Source organism: Prunus avium, chromosome 8 (genome assembly GCF_965620075.1).
Source record: "Prunus avium chromosome 8, drPruAviu1.hap1.1, whole genome shotgun sequence".
In the NCBI taxonomy this organism is placed as follows: domain Eukaryota; kingdom Viridiplantae; phylum Streptophyta; class Magnoliopsida; order Rosales; family Rosaceae; genus Prunus; species Prunus avium.
This window is the reverse complement of record NC_142291.1, coordinates 25,689,267-25,703,430: the sequence shown is the minus strand read 5'-3', so window position 1 is coordinate 25,703,430 and position 14,164 is coordinate 25,689,267. Positions and strand designations below refer to the sequence as shown.

Sequence of the window (14,164 nt, the reverse complement as noted above, 5' to 3'; positions counted from 1 at the left end):
CATTTCTTAGGTCCTGAAATTGTATTCAAATTATCGTGCAGCATTGAATCATCAGATAATTTTTCTTTGAGGAAATATACAGCCTTTCAAATGCTGTTTTGTTGACTTCAATTCAGGTCACTTTCGGACTTCGAAAAAGGTGTCTCCATCCCTTCCTCTAGAATAGAGGAAAAAGATTTCTAGACATAATGAAAGGTCAAAAACCTGTTTACTTTTTAATTGGTCCCTATTTGGCGTTTGACACCTCACATAACATGCAGCCCTCAACAACCAGAGGTCAAGACTTTTGACGTAGTGTGCACAAAAATAGACCCATCAGCCGTTTATGCATGAAATTGAAAATTCTTCTGAATAAGTAAAATGCAAAAGGCTGCTGAGAAGAGTAGAGAAAATCAGCAAGCTATATGACAACGGAAGAGACTTGTGATTCAAGTGCCACGAGTGCCACGAGGCTATTCAATTAAAGATAGTTGCACACATAATTGTCTGCTATGACATAACTCATAAAACGATCTGAAAACTAAAACTCGTAAAACCATAAAAGTGACCTACTAAATGGAATCACACAAAAAACTTGAAAAATGCTTCAACTGCAAAATTCTTCTCAGTTATAAACATACCTTCCTCAGAAAAATTGAGGCAAACACTAGATATCTGCTCAACCTTGTTCCAAAAGTCAAAAATGGTGATTGGTATTAGCACAAAGTACTTTCTGTAGTGTTTGGGGACTGAAGGAAGCTGTCCCCGACTTAACATACACAGGAAACATAACTCAATTCATGAGGCTCAGCACGTTTACTCATTCACTATCTTCTTCATATTAATAAATTGACCACCAAGTTGCGATTCGCACTTGGTATGAGCATCTGGGGCTAAATTTTTAAGGAAAGACTTGGTCAGCTTAAGGGTTGTTATCATCTGAAGAATCCTGATACAAAACTTCCGCGCTTCAGCCCGTCTTGACTGCTTTTCTGGCATATTTGTCAACAATTGCTCTACCAAACGACAGAGTTTCTGTAGATGGCTTTTCATAACGTTCTTCAACGCTTCCTGGCCACTTCCATCAGTGGAACCCAGGGACTTCAATATTTCACTCACCAAATCAAGTGCTTCTACTCGTCGGAAATCTGACTTTGAACTGCCACATTTCTCCAAAAGGAAGCCAAAAAGATGGTGCCCTATCCATGGCCGCCTTCTAAATATTTCTTTCAAAAATTCAGATTTGATTTGAGACTTTTTACTACTGAAATATTCTACTAGAACACCCTGGAAAATATCAAAAACACCCTGCAGCTCAGAGTCTGAAAAACCTTTTGCTTCAGTTATCTTCAAAATCCAGAAAGTGGAGCTCTGTGCAAGGGCAGAAATCATTTTGGGTCGGTTCCAGGAGGCTGACTGTTTCTTCTTGGACAGGTTGGCTGCAGATTTCTTTCTCTTGATTGGTTTTGATGCCAACTTTAAGTTCTTTTGCAACAAAGATTCTAAGGTAGGTAGCTCCACATCTTCACCCTTAGGATAGTCCTTTGCTTTAAATATCTTCTTTTGCAGAATTCCCCATATACGCTGTCCAAGCTGTTCACTACTTTCTGCAGTAGAAGGTTCAATAAATGCCTGAGCCAAGTTTGAGTACACCAACAAAACCTGTGGTTTACCTGTGGCAATCGAGTCAACCAGAGGCACAAAAACAAAAACAAAAAGTTAGAAAGAAAAAGGAAAAAGTACCGTGCACATCAAATATCATGATGTATAAGTCCCAATTTTCAATATAAAACACGCATAACCTCCTACTCCTCAATCAATTAAACTTAAATGGAAGAAATATCTTTTCTAATCTGTGCTTGCAAAACATATTGCAAGTTGTTTCTGTACACCAGCTAATTTCAATACCACTTGCCTGGATTTTCATGTAGGTAAATTTCTAGCAACGACAGAACACGAAGCTTAAACAGCATGAGTTGGTGATGCGCAGTGTCAGCCCCAGCTACATTCTTTTTCGCTTTGCACATCTGGGCAAACTCAGCATTCATCCGGAACATTGTATCATCATCCCATCCTCCATCAGACTCATCAGAGGCTTCAGGAATTTCTTTGATAACTTCCTCAACTGCATCAACAGCCTCAGAGTCAGCCTCAGAGTCATCAGACTGCTCATCACTCTCACCTGTTTCACCCGTCTCAGCATCAATGGCCTCATCTTCTTCAATGTTAATAAAATCATCGTCATTGTCGTCGTCACTAATGTTGTCCCTATCAGCCTTCTTCTCATGTCTAGCAGGTTTCAAGTTCTTCTTAATGACCATCAACATCCGCAACAGACCATCATCCGTGATATCATCACAGAAGTATTTAAAAACCTACAACATAATTCCAGATAAATATTCACGTAAATTTTAGCTTGAAATAGCTTTCCTTGGAAAAGTGACACTTTTGACAAGTGCCTACATCTATATGAAGACAGACACAGAAGAAATCTAAAATATATACATTGGCAGTTCATCTAAGTATCAGTATCTAATAATGTAGCTCCAGCATGAAATCTACTAATCTAGAATCAGCTGAGTGAATTAAAAAGCCCAACTAATTAAATTATAGAATTAGAAGAAACAACTACAGCCAAGTATCAGTGGCAGTGCATGATAATTAATCAGAGAAAAATTGCCCACCTAGATAATAAAAAATTCACAACATTGTGACATCAAATAAATGACAATGATCATAGAAGTGAGCTAGCATTTCAAGCATAGCATAAATGTAAAATTATTTAAAAACCAGAAGCCCAGAGTCCCAAAATCACACCTGCTCAATAGAAGTTCGCATAGGAGCTGATGACTGTGGCAGCAATGAAAGCAATGTATCCACAAGAACATCCATTACCGCAGGTGTATCATCACCTTCTAAGCCATCTTCTCCAGGAGAATCAAGGAGATCAGGGAAAGCTTTCTTACAACATATAATAAGCTCAGAGACTGCGTCTAAGTATTCCTTTGGTCGAAGGAGCATTTCCAAAAGCAGCTGGATGAGCAAGTATCTTAATGCATGCAACCTATTTGCATCGGCACTAAGCCCACAATTCCTTTCCTGCGATTGAAGAATTCAAGAATTTGTATGTCATGTCAAAGAGCATACAGAAGAAGATATAACAACCAAGCAACCGAAAGACTGAACTAAAAGTAATTAACTGGCTTTCATCTGAAACTTCAGTTCATAAGTAGTTCAACAGAACTTGTTTTAGAAGGCTAGAAGACACAATTTACAAGACCCCAGAACAAGGGATCAGTAAGTTGTCTTATTAAGGCTTTGCATCAGAATCAAACCTACCCAAAAATGAATGCAAAAAGTTGGCCTTTATTAGGAAAATAACCATTGGAAACACATTCCCCTAATTCTAAATCTCACTCATTTCAAAGTTTTAAGTTATATTGTGGTCTGATTCAACTTCATCCAATCTAATATTCGAAACAGACCTTGAAATTCAAAATGGATTGGGGTGCTCAGATGCATAAACCTGAAATCACCCTTCCCCTCACCGATAAATATGTGCAGCTAAAAAAGGTCACAGTAAGTACCTCTCTTGAAAGTGAAGTTTCCATTCCTTGTATTTTTTTCAGTGTGTCTTCTTCTTCAGTTTCCAAAGGCCAAAAGAGAGAAATTGAAGGAATATTGCACAAAGTGCTAAGAAACCGCATAAAGTACGAGCCAAGATCATTTGGCTCAAGGCAATTTGGCAAAGCACGTGGCCCCTCTCCTTTCTGAGCATTTGCCAACAATAACTGGAGCTGCTCAATACAAATCCTGCAAAGAGCACTCGAGGTGGCTGCTTTCGGCCACCTAAATTTCTCTCCTAATTCAAAGGATGTCAGTTCAGTGCCAAGAGATGCAGTGAACAATCCCTGAACTGCTAGAAACTTCAAAATTTCTTTTTGAACCCTAAACTTTGCTTCAGTATCCAGCTTCAAATTTTTCAATATACCAGGGAGGGATTCAACAATCCATGTTTTCAAAAAATCAGAATTTCCCATGGTTCCAACAGAATCCTTATCTTCAACAGAACCTATCTCTGAATTGTCATCCGTTGTTTGACTCTGATCTGAAGGTTCCTCAGAAGCATGACTTTCATCCACAAACATGTTCAACAAGTTCTGAATAAACAGCATGCAACCAGATTCAGTTCTGAAATCTGCCATCAGATCCTTGACTGTTTTTGTTCGTGTAATGCAATCAAATTTACCATTGCTGTGTTTCTGTAAAGCCACAATGACAGAAACCCTTCTCACATCATCGTTCCCAACCCAATCAGATAAATTTTTAAGAAAATGTGACACAACTTTATAGAGCCAAGAATCCTTCGTAGAAAGTATATCAATCATGCACTGAACAAGTTTGGAAGACAGACTAATCGGAATAAAAGATGCAGGCAACTTTGGTAGGAGAAGAAGCAGAACATCAAAGGCCAAGTGTTTGCGATCATGAGATGATGGGAGAAGGGATCCTTCAATAATCACCTCGCAGAAGCACTGAAAGTTCTTTGCAATCTCTTCATCAGAAGAGCTAGACTTTCGATTCTTTTTATGCTTCTTTAAGGAATTTGAAACAGACATTGCATCTTCAGCCTGCAAAACTCTATCAGGTAGAAGAATGTTTACCAGAACAGGCCACACATTGTGTACACGAGGCTGACAAAAAGTTGATTCCTGCCATCCCAAAAAAAAAAACAATGATTAGGAATTGTTTTTGTTAATAGTTATATTTCCCTTCATAGTGATATCCACACCATGCATACCCACACATATGGAACAAAGCAACAAAACCATCACTACCTTCAAGCAATTAGCAAGAGAAGACAGATGGTCAGCAGCAAAAAGTGTGTTCGGAGTGAATGGATCTGGCAAAAGTTTCCCAAATCTTGCACTGTCAGCAGAAACTTTTTCTCTGATTTTCAGAGCCAGAAGCAATGCATCAGGATTTCCAACTTCAATAGCTCCTTCAAGCCACTCATGAAGTCCTGGGGCCTCTAGAACTTGATTCAGCAAGGCTTCTGAATGCAACTGCAAAAATAGAATATACAGAACTAAAAGTATTAGGACATTATGATGACTTAATGACCTACCTATTTAAAATCCAATCCAATCTGGTACAAAAAAAAAATTAAAGAGGAGCCAAAACTAAGCAATGGAAACAGAACTGCACATAGAAAGACACATTCCCGAAGGCGAAAAGCTTCAATCCCTCAAAATGGTGGCATGATACAAGTGCAACAATTTTTCACAGGAAATTTTGCATACAGAGATTTTTTTCTCTCTTGACTATGTATGAATAAAGAATGCTTTCATTTTTCCGGAAAGCCTCTAGTTCTTATCATTTACAGACTTGAACTTTATTAAAACTACATGCATAAAGGTCCCCTGTTAGAGGACAAAGAACAGAGGCTCACAACCAAGCTGTACAATGTAGACTTCATAACATAGAGCACACCAGTGCTGCAGATACTGTCTAAATTCTACAACATTAACCAATCCTCGTTTACCAAAGCATGATTTATAGTCAAGTACCAAATTTTGGGCACAAAAATGTCTTGAGAAGGTGGGTACAAAATTGTCTTGAGAAAGTTGTAAATAGGAAGGCCATATGCAGAAATACATAATCACACGAAATGCAATTTATTTTACAGTTAATTCTATCTGTGGTGAATATTTTAATAAAACAACGTAGGTGCTGTTATGAATAATGCAACCAACATATAACGTCTGCAATTGTGAGTGAAAGCAAATGAGGACGACCTTCACCACTAAATGCAACCAACCTTCAATAATGATAAGAAATAAAAAGACAATTTTAATTGCTTCTTCCCTGTTCTAAAATAATTGGATATCGAGAAACAGCAGACTAGTCTACAAACAGTGACATGTGCCATAAACTACACGGCGCTCAGTGATTAAGTGCCCAAGTCCAATAGGAATTAATCTACATCAAAGGCTTCTGCAACTACATGACCAAATCAAGGGCCATTCGAATTTAACTTTACACGTTCAACCAAGGAGTAGGTACGTGCACAAATGCTAGAGTGCTCATTTACGATCATTACATGGGGGGTCAGCTGGAGAGCACAATTCCGTGGATGCGTACATTTTACATATATGATAAGAGAATCCAATTTAAACCCAGACTATTAAAAGAGCGCATAACCAGTTTCCAAGATAAGACGGGGTCAAGAAATTTGACTAACTTTAAACACCACATAATACGTGTGCTGATAAATTAAAACCCAAAGAATTCATGCAAAGTTATCTGCAGACCAACCAAATTCATGGATTGGTTGGCAATTCATCCAGTGCTTGGAACATTCTTTCGAGGATTCGCCACTAACAATTGTTGACTGCTTTCTTAGACAAAATAAACTAAAAAACCTAAAACTAAATTTAACAAGAAACCAAGAATCAAAAGATCTTCCACATGGGTTATAACTCAATCAAATACATATTGAGACAGGTTTATGAGCAGACCAATCATGATATACAGTCCAATGACATAACATATTATGTTTATACAGCAAGTCTAAACATGCCAGTTTATTCAATGAGTTGAAATCATCATTGTTATCTGACAAGGCATTAAATAAAGAGTAGAAACTTCCAACAAGCAAACCAAGATTGTATTTATCAGGAAAATATACCTTTTCAATCAAGTCTAAAATAACCAAAACAGAAGGCTCTTGCAAGTATCGCTTCTTTGATGCAAGGGCAATGAGAAGACTAGTGAATTCCTTTATGAGCGGAGTATTTCTATCAGAAACCCACTCCTCAGCTAGTCTTCCTGATCGGGCAAGAGCACCATAAGCAAATAAGCGACCCAAAAGATGATCCCTTTGTTCCTGCAATGCCACAAGGAAACAACTTACTAAACTTTCTAGGAAGAATACACTAACGGGGTCAAAGAATATATGGAAAAGGGCATGCCTACCTGACCCTTCATTGACGAAGACACCTCTAAGAAATCAACAATGAGTTTCAGCAATGAGTTCACCTTGATGCTGGGAATGGTACTTACTAAAGTAGTTAGACCTAACGCAAACCCTTGTCTTGCGCACTGCAAAAACAATACAAACCATGCATATAACAAAATTTAGTCAGAAAAGTTTCATTAGAAATTAGCTTCTCAAGTTTATCTCAATAAAATGAAATTGCCTACATAAAACTCAAATCAAACCTATAAAGACATGCATCATTCCAGGATGTTCAAAGGTTTTCAAGTTAATACCAGAACACATTGATTTACACTCAACAAAGCCTAAATTTAAAACCATGGCAAATAGTTATCACCAAAAAATAAAAAAACTTCAAACACACCAATATTATGCAACATTCACAAAAACAAATGGGACAAAACATAAGGGAAAGCAAACCTCTCTTGAGGAAGAAACACCCCGAATGAGTCTCCGCACAGCATATCTCAACGAAGGCGCACAATCATTCAACCCATCATCCTTCTCAGCCTCCAACTTCACTCCACCTTCAACCAACTCTTTATTCTCAAGCCCATTATAAGCTCTCTGCACTTCCACCAACTCCATAGCCAAAGCTTCCGCCGCAGCTTCTCTAACAGACCCATCAGCCGAAGCCAAGTCTTTAAACACACCAACATGGAACTCCGGCAGAACCCCAGTAGCTGAAGATGAAATGGGTACCTCAGTTTTCGATTCTACATCCATTGTTATGGGCTTGGCTTCTTTGGGTTCTTTGGGTTTGGTCTCTTCAGTGTGGTAACGTCTCTCTTTGTCCATAGCTTTTCTTTTCTTTTGTTTCTCCATGGGTTTGGCGGTAGTGGGAGCAGTAGAAGAAGGGCCAGGAGTTTCTGTTATCTCATGTTTCGTTTTGCCATTCTTCGATTTCTTTAAACTACTAACACCACCATCACCAACAGCATCAGCTGCGGCTTCCATGGAACTGGAGCTTCTCTTTTTACTGCCCATCTGAACCAAATTCAAGTAGAGCTTAGGGTTAAGAAATTGGGAACCAAATTCTAGGCCTGAATGTTGAGTTTTAAATGGAGGTCTTCGATGACAGCGGCGCCGAACAGAGAGAGCTTAGAGCAAAAGAAACAGGCAGAGAGAGATGCTGTCAGTAGATGAAGGCAGTGGCGTGGATTTTATCTGCGTTTGGTGAAGGCGACGCCAATAAGGAATTTTTCCTTTGGCGGCAGCAGAGAGAGGGGACCGGTGAAAAGTTTTCTAGGGTTTTTCTAGGGGTTAGAAAAGGAAGTGGAATTGAAGCAAGTTTTTCTTGGGGTGGAGATCGGTTCAAGCTTTTCCAGGAAAATAACAAAATAAAACATACTTAAAGCCAAAAAAAGATTAGAGGGCACAATATATGGTTTCTATGTCTAGGGCGTCATGTATGTCACATAAACTTCTCCCAGAGTACTTAAATAAGATCACTTACTTTTTTGCAAAAGCTTCTCCGAGAGTACTCACTCAATTAGTTTGACACGATTTCTTGCGTTCAATGTAAAATAATTTTCTTTGTGCACGAATTTGACATAATTATTTGTATTTTATATCAAACGAGCACAAATGTGACTAACTAATGCATAATGTTAGGAACAAAATGGCACAATATTGTATTTGTGTTCATATATATATACAAAATGGCACAAACAAGAGTATTTTCTTAAAGTACTGTGTTCATTGATTTTGTTGGTCTTAATTAGATGTCTAAAGGATCTTCAATTTCTTTGATTTTTTGCAAGGATGATCTATGAATGAAGACTTGAAAAATAGACGGTTTGGATCGTTGAAAAACAATTTGTAAGGTACCTTAAATTAGGGGTGGGCATCAATCCGGCCGAACCAAACCGTAATTACCGGTTTGGTTTTCAAACCGTTTGACTTTTTTTTAGTCAAAATCAAACCAAACCGGACCGTATATGGTTTGGTTTGGTTTGGTTTTGAGCTTTTGTAAACCAGCTTAAACCAAACCGGACCGTTTATGTGTATATTTATTTATTTAATTTTATTTTATATGTGTAATACTCTAATTAGTTAATAATTATATATGAATATTTGAATTGAGCTATATTAGTTAGTGAAATATGAAGTTTTATGACCTTTTGAGCTTTAGAACGGTTTCGTACTCTAGATTATGATTTATGTAAGAAGTAAGTTGTGAATTTGTTGGTTATAATTGGGCTAATAATATTGAAAAAATGCAAAAAGAAAGAGAATTGGGCTTAGGCCCAAACCGACCGAACCAAACCGAACCAAACCGTCTTAAATTGGTTTGGATTGGTTCGGTTTCCCTTATAACTTTTATCCAAACCGAACCAAACCAAACCGTTATATTTTAATTGGTTCGGCCGTGGTTTTGACGTAAAACCGATCCAATCCGGACCGTGCCCACCCCTACCTTAAATGGTGTATCTCAAATAAAATTATTTGAGAGATCTCTTAATGGAAAGGAAATATATATTCAAAACCTGTTTACAATAGCGAAGAAAACTTATGCCTTTGATTGGTTGTGATCAATTTTTTTTTTGGTCAAGGTAATTCATTCCATAAAGATGAAAGGGATTACACAGTCAGAAAATACAAAAATAAAAACCGGCCCAACAGTGATAGGTATAAGGCCTCAGTCCAACAAAAATAAAAAGAAGCCATGAAAGGGAAAACCCTAAAACAAACATCTAACCCAATACAAACGCAAGGGAAGAACCGTAAATCTAAGAAGCTACAGCTGCCACTTTCCCCTTGCCGCGACGCCGTTGCAAATCCACAACTACCAGAAATGAGTAACCAGTAACCAGACAGACCATTGCTTAGAACAGAGAATGGTGGTGGACAAACTACCCACGCAAAAAGCGCTACCATAATCCTAGAAGCAAGTGCAAAGAGCACTTTTGAAGCATCCTCAACCATGGAGCCGAGGAGGAGTGGCTAGTGGTTGAGATCTCGGGTCGGGACACAGCCTTAGGGAATGTGTGGAGGACATCATAACAGAGAAGGGGCAAGGGATGTAGAGGTGAGAAGTGTAGATTGAATAACAACATTTATAGGTGGGGGAGAAAGAGGAGAGTGGAAGAGCAGATATGGGTTTTCCAAATTTGGGCATAATTTAGGGAAATTTAAGGTGCGGGTGAAGAGAAAAAAAAGTAGAGAAAGTCAATCATAGGGAAATGGGAAGAGGAGAACTTGAGGGAGCTATAATGGATAGATGGGGGCGTTTGGAGACACAAGGAGTCAGAGATGAGGGTGATTAGAGGGATGGGAACGAGTGAGAGAGGAGATTCAGAGAGATAAGGAGTAAAAACAAACAAACAGAAAAGTAACACAAACTCTCACATAGGAGAGAGAAGACTCTCACAAAGGAGAGAGATAGAGATAGAGAAAAATAGGAGAAGGAGGAAGTGGGAAGGACGAGAGGAGAGGGGACTCCTCCTCTAGTGCGGCACTGAAAATGTTTTCAAAGGATGGGCTAGGGTTAGAGAGAAAAAGTCGGAGCTATCTTGCCAAGCATGGTTGTGATCAATTTATGCATCGAATTTAACAATTTTGCAATTTACTAAATGTGGTGAACATCAATTTTAATATATTGTTTGTTTAATAAATTTTTATTCTATTAATAATTTAAAATATTTCTAAATAAATTGGAATTTTCGGATTGTAATGGGATCGAAATAGGTGTGGAACATTTTGATTTAGAATTTCCGAATTTTCTAAATTTCCATTAGCATTCTGATTCCAATTTAAGTTTTTTTCAAAATTTCAGATTTGTTGGAGTTAAATTTTTATTTGGAAATTCTTGGACCGGAATAAGTCAGAATCAGATTTCCCAATCCAACTTGCAATCCTCATGCCCCGTTTGGTTCATAGAACGGATTTGAGGGGAAATCACTTCCCATGTCATTTCCCAAGGGATGGGAAATGAAGATTCCTTTTGCATGTTTTGTAATCCTAGGAAAGTACCAAGAAATACCACTTTATTTCCTTTCACATATTTGGTTTGTGTAGGAATGTAAAACAAAGTTTGTTTAATTTTCCAATTATACCCGTGTGAAATCAAATAAAAAAAAGAATGCATTTAATGCTATATTGTAATTCTAAAATTTTAATGAGGACAATATGGTCATGAAAAATGTGTATTTAATGTTGGCTCATGGTTAGATTGAAGTTCTCCATCACCCCTTTTAGTCTATGTTCTCAATCAAATCATGCTCCCAAAACCCACTCCTTAATGTCGCTCATGTTCTCTAAATTTGATTATACATTGTCTTTGACGGAGGTTGCTACAAATCACCTAATTGTTCTTTGGCAAGGTTGTTGTTTTAGTTTATTTGTTTGCTCTTATGCGAGGTAGATCACTGAAAATTATATTTTCCCTAGATCTGTTACAGATGCAGTGGTGGGTGTGGCCGCGACGACGCTTCTTCAAGTGGTAGTGATAGGGTTCGTCTAGGCTCATGGATTGTTTTAGGATTTTGGTTATGTTGGGTTTGTGGGCTTTGTTTGGGTTTATGGTTAATTTTGGTGATGTGGGCTAATAGTTTTAGTGCGGCTTTTGTCCGCATTAGTTTTGCTTTTAGCATGTTAGTTTGTTTCCCTCTTGAGATTGGTATTTTAGATATCTTGTTGATGTCTTTGATTGTACCGTTGAAGTTTATCTAATGAAGTTTCTATTTGATCCCAGAAAAAAAAAATAATGTGTTGGCTCATTTTCCCAAACTTTCACATGAGGAGGAAAAAAAAAACCTAAGGGGGGATGAGGGCTTCACTTTCCTCCTACTTTCCCATGTGCACAACGATTTCCCATGCTTGGACTTACCAAACATGGGAAAGCAATTGATTTCCCATCCCCAAGCCTCCTTTCTCATAAACCAAACTAAAGGCAATGAAAAGGAAGAGGAGGAGAAGAAAGTAACTACGTTTAATTTTTTATTTTTTATTTTATAAAGACGCAGCGGTCATGTTTCAAGTTGGGAGGAACAAGGTGAAGGGTTTAGGTTGGGACACATAATATTGGAAGAATGTGAGCTCGGCATTCACTTACGAGAATAAAGGCATATAAATATCTCGCCCAAATACTAGCCCACATAGTTGCATTGTACGAGGATTAATCAGGGCCTAGGAGGGAATGGACTGTAAAGTCGGTGGTATGGTCCAAGGACACTTGCTCCGGGGGTGGGGGGCGGGGGAACTCCTGGTTAAAGTCATGGAATTCCAAAGTTTCATCATTCGGAACTGTTGCCTCAATGAGAGCTAACATAGGCTTGAGACAGCGATGACCGGGTCTGTATTTTTCATTGAAGGAAAAACAGAGGTCCTTGGAGCGACACTCTTGTGCTTCGGCCTGGGAGAGGTGGCGGGAAGAAGGGGGTAAGGGTTGGGGTGAAGGTAAAGTTGGCAGAGGTGAATGAGTGTTGTGGGAGTGTGGTTGGAGGTTGGGACAGGCACGATTGTAAAAGGTTTGTGCAGAGGCACGCCAAGCTTGCAACTTGGTATTGAAGAGCTGGGATAAATTTTTAGCTTCAGACAGGGTGTTGGGTTAAAGAGCCTGGACATCAAAGCGGAGCTCCTCGGGAAGGCCTCTGACAAAAACCCCTTTTAACTGGGTATCAGGCCATTCTGGTGCTCGGCAAGCAAGTTTGGTAAAGAGAGTAAGATAATCTGCTAAAGACCCATTTTGTTGGGCATGAGAGAGTAAGGCTTCAAAATCCCATATATCGACTGAGCCAAAATGCTGAAGCAACGATATGGTGAAAAGGCCCCAATCTTTTGGAAAATGTTGCTTGAACCAGAGCATCCATAAAGAAGCGTCGCCAGAGAGGTGAACAGCGACGACATTAACTTTATCTTCTTCGGGCACCCCATAGTACATGAGGAAGCGCTCAGCAGAAGTTATCCATCTGTGCGGGTCGTCGCTGGAAAAACGTTCCATATCAAGTTTAAGTGGCCTCAAGGAAGCATGGGGAAAGGTCGTGGCGGGAGGGAGGGAAGTGTGGGTGGGAAAAATAGATTGTGGTGCGATGGTGAATGGTGTGGGATAAGGGAAGGCGGGCTGCAAAGGAGAAGGGGATAATGGGGAGAAGAGGGAGATGGGGAGAATCGTTGTGGCATAGAGGGTGTGTACGGGCGTGTGAAGGGTGGAAATGAGGGGGATAAGGTGGAAGAAGGACCAAGATAGGTAAAAGCGGAGACTTGGGGGGGGTGGAAGTGGCTGGCTTGGCCAGGGGGGAGCTAAAGGTGGGGACTTGGTGGTGTTTGTCGAGAGATGGAAACTAGTGTGGATGAAGGCAGTGCTGGCGAAGCTCGTTGATAAAGGTTTGCTGGAGCTGAGCGAATTGGTTTTTGATGGAGGACTGAAGGTTGGTTTGGGCGGTGGTGAGGCTGTCGACTGAGTTGTGAAGGGTGGCAATGGTTGTTTGGTGGGCTTCTTGGGTAGCAAGTAGTGTGGTGATGGTATCTTGGGTATCTTGGAGCTGGGTTTCCAGGTGGTCATGGTGAACGTCCATGGACATGGTGGCCGGGCTCGGCTCGTGGATGGTTACTTTCCTAGAACCCATGGTGAGCTTTGATACCAGAATGATGGGGCACATGGGAAGTGGTGCTACAAAAAAGGATAGAATTGAAAAGGCTGAAATTAGTAAATTCTATATTCTTTGCTGTGACAATCTGGGATAAGAATTATGAGAGCGCCACATTGTTAGCTATCTAACATATATATCCAACATTCTGGGGTATTCCTTATAGGTGGGAAATTCTAGAGAGTTCCATTACAAGGGTGAAGTTTACTGGGCCATGGGCCTATGGGTTTCTTCGATGGGTTGGGTTGTAGCTAGGTTAGTGCATGGTCTCATCGCATTTTTTTATATATATATAAGATATGTTGGGGGTTTACTCACACATTGTCAATGTGTCATGAGATTCGAATTTGAGACCACTGATCTGCAAGTCAAAGCCCTTTCGACCGTGCTCGTCAATTTTTTTTGTCAGTACTCTAAAACTAGATCTTGGCAACATAACAAAAATGCGTTGATAATCTCACTGAACCGACCTCGTGGGTGTCGACTAAATTAGGGGTGCTAATTAGTATTATTATAAGTATATATTTTTTGGCATTGCTTACAGAGACATTGAAAACAAAAATAAGAAAGAAGAACCTTACAGCGACCATGAAAG

At 39.4% G+C, this 14,164-nt stretch overlaps 1 protein-coding gene across 1 annotated transcript; it reads right to left on the bottom strand.

Moving 5' to 3' along the window:
- Nucleotides 1–574: 574 nt before the first annotated feature.
- LOC110751166 (DNA polymerase V family) lies at nt 575–8,385 on the bottom strand. Its single transcript, XM_021951601.2, has 8 exons — nt 7,400–8,385; nt 6,958–7,083; nt 6,671–6,868; nt 4,818–5,045; nt 3,567–4,691; nt 2,797–3,078; nt 1,895–2,354; nt 575–1,652 (listed from the first exon to the last, which is right to left on the bottom strand). The coding sequence occupies exons 1-8, from the start codon at nt 7,964–7,966 to the stop codon at nt 796–798; spliced, it is 3,843 nt and encodes a 1,280-aa protein (XP_021807293.2). The 5' UTR covers nt 7,967–8,385; the 3' UTR covers nt 575–795.
- Nucleotides 8,386–14,164: the final 5,779 nt, after the last annotated feature.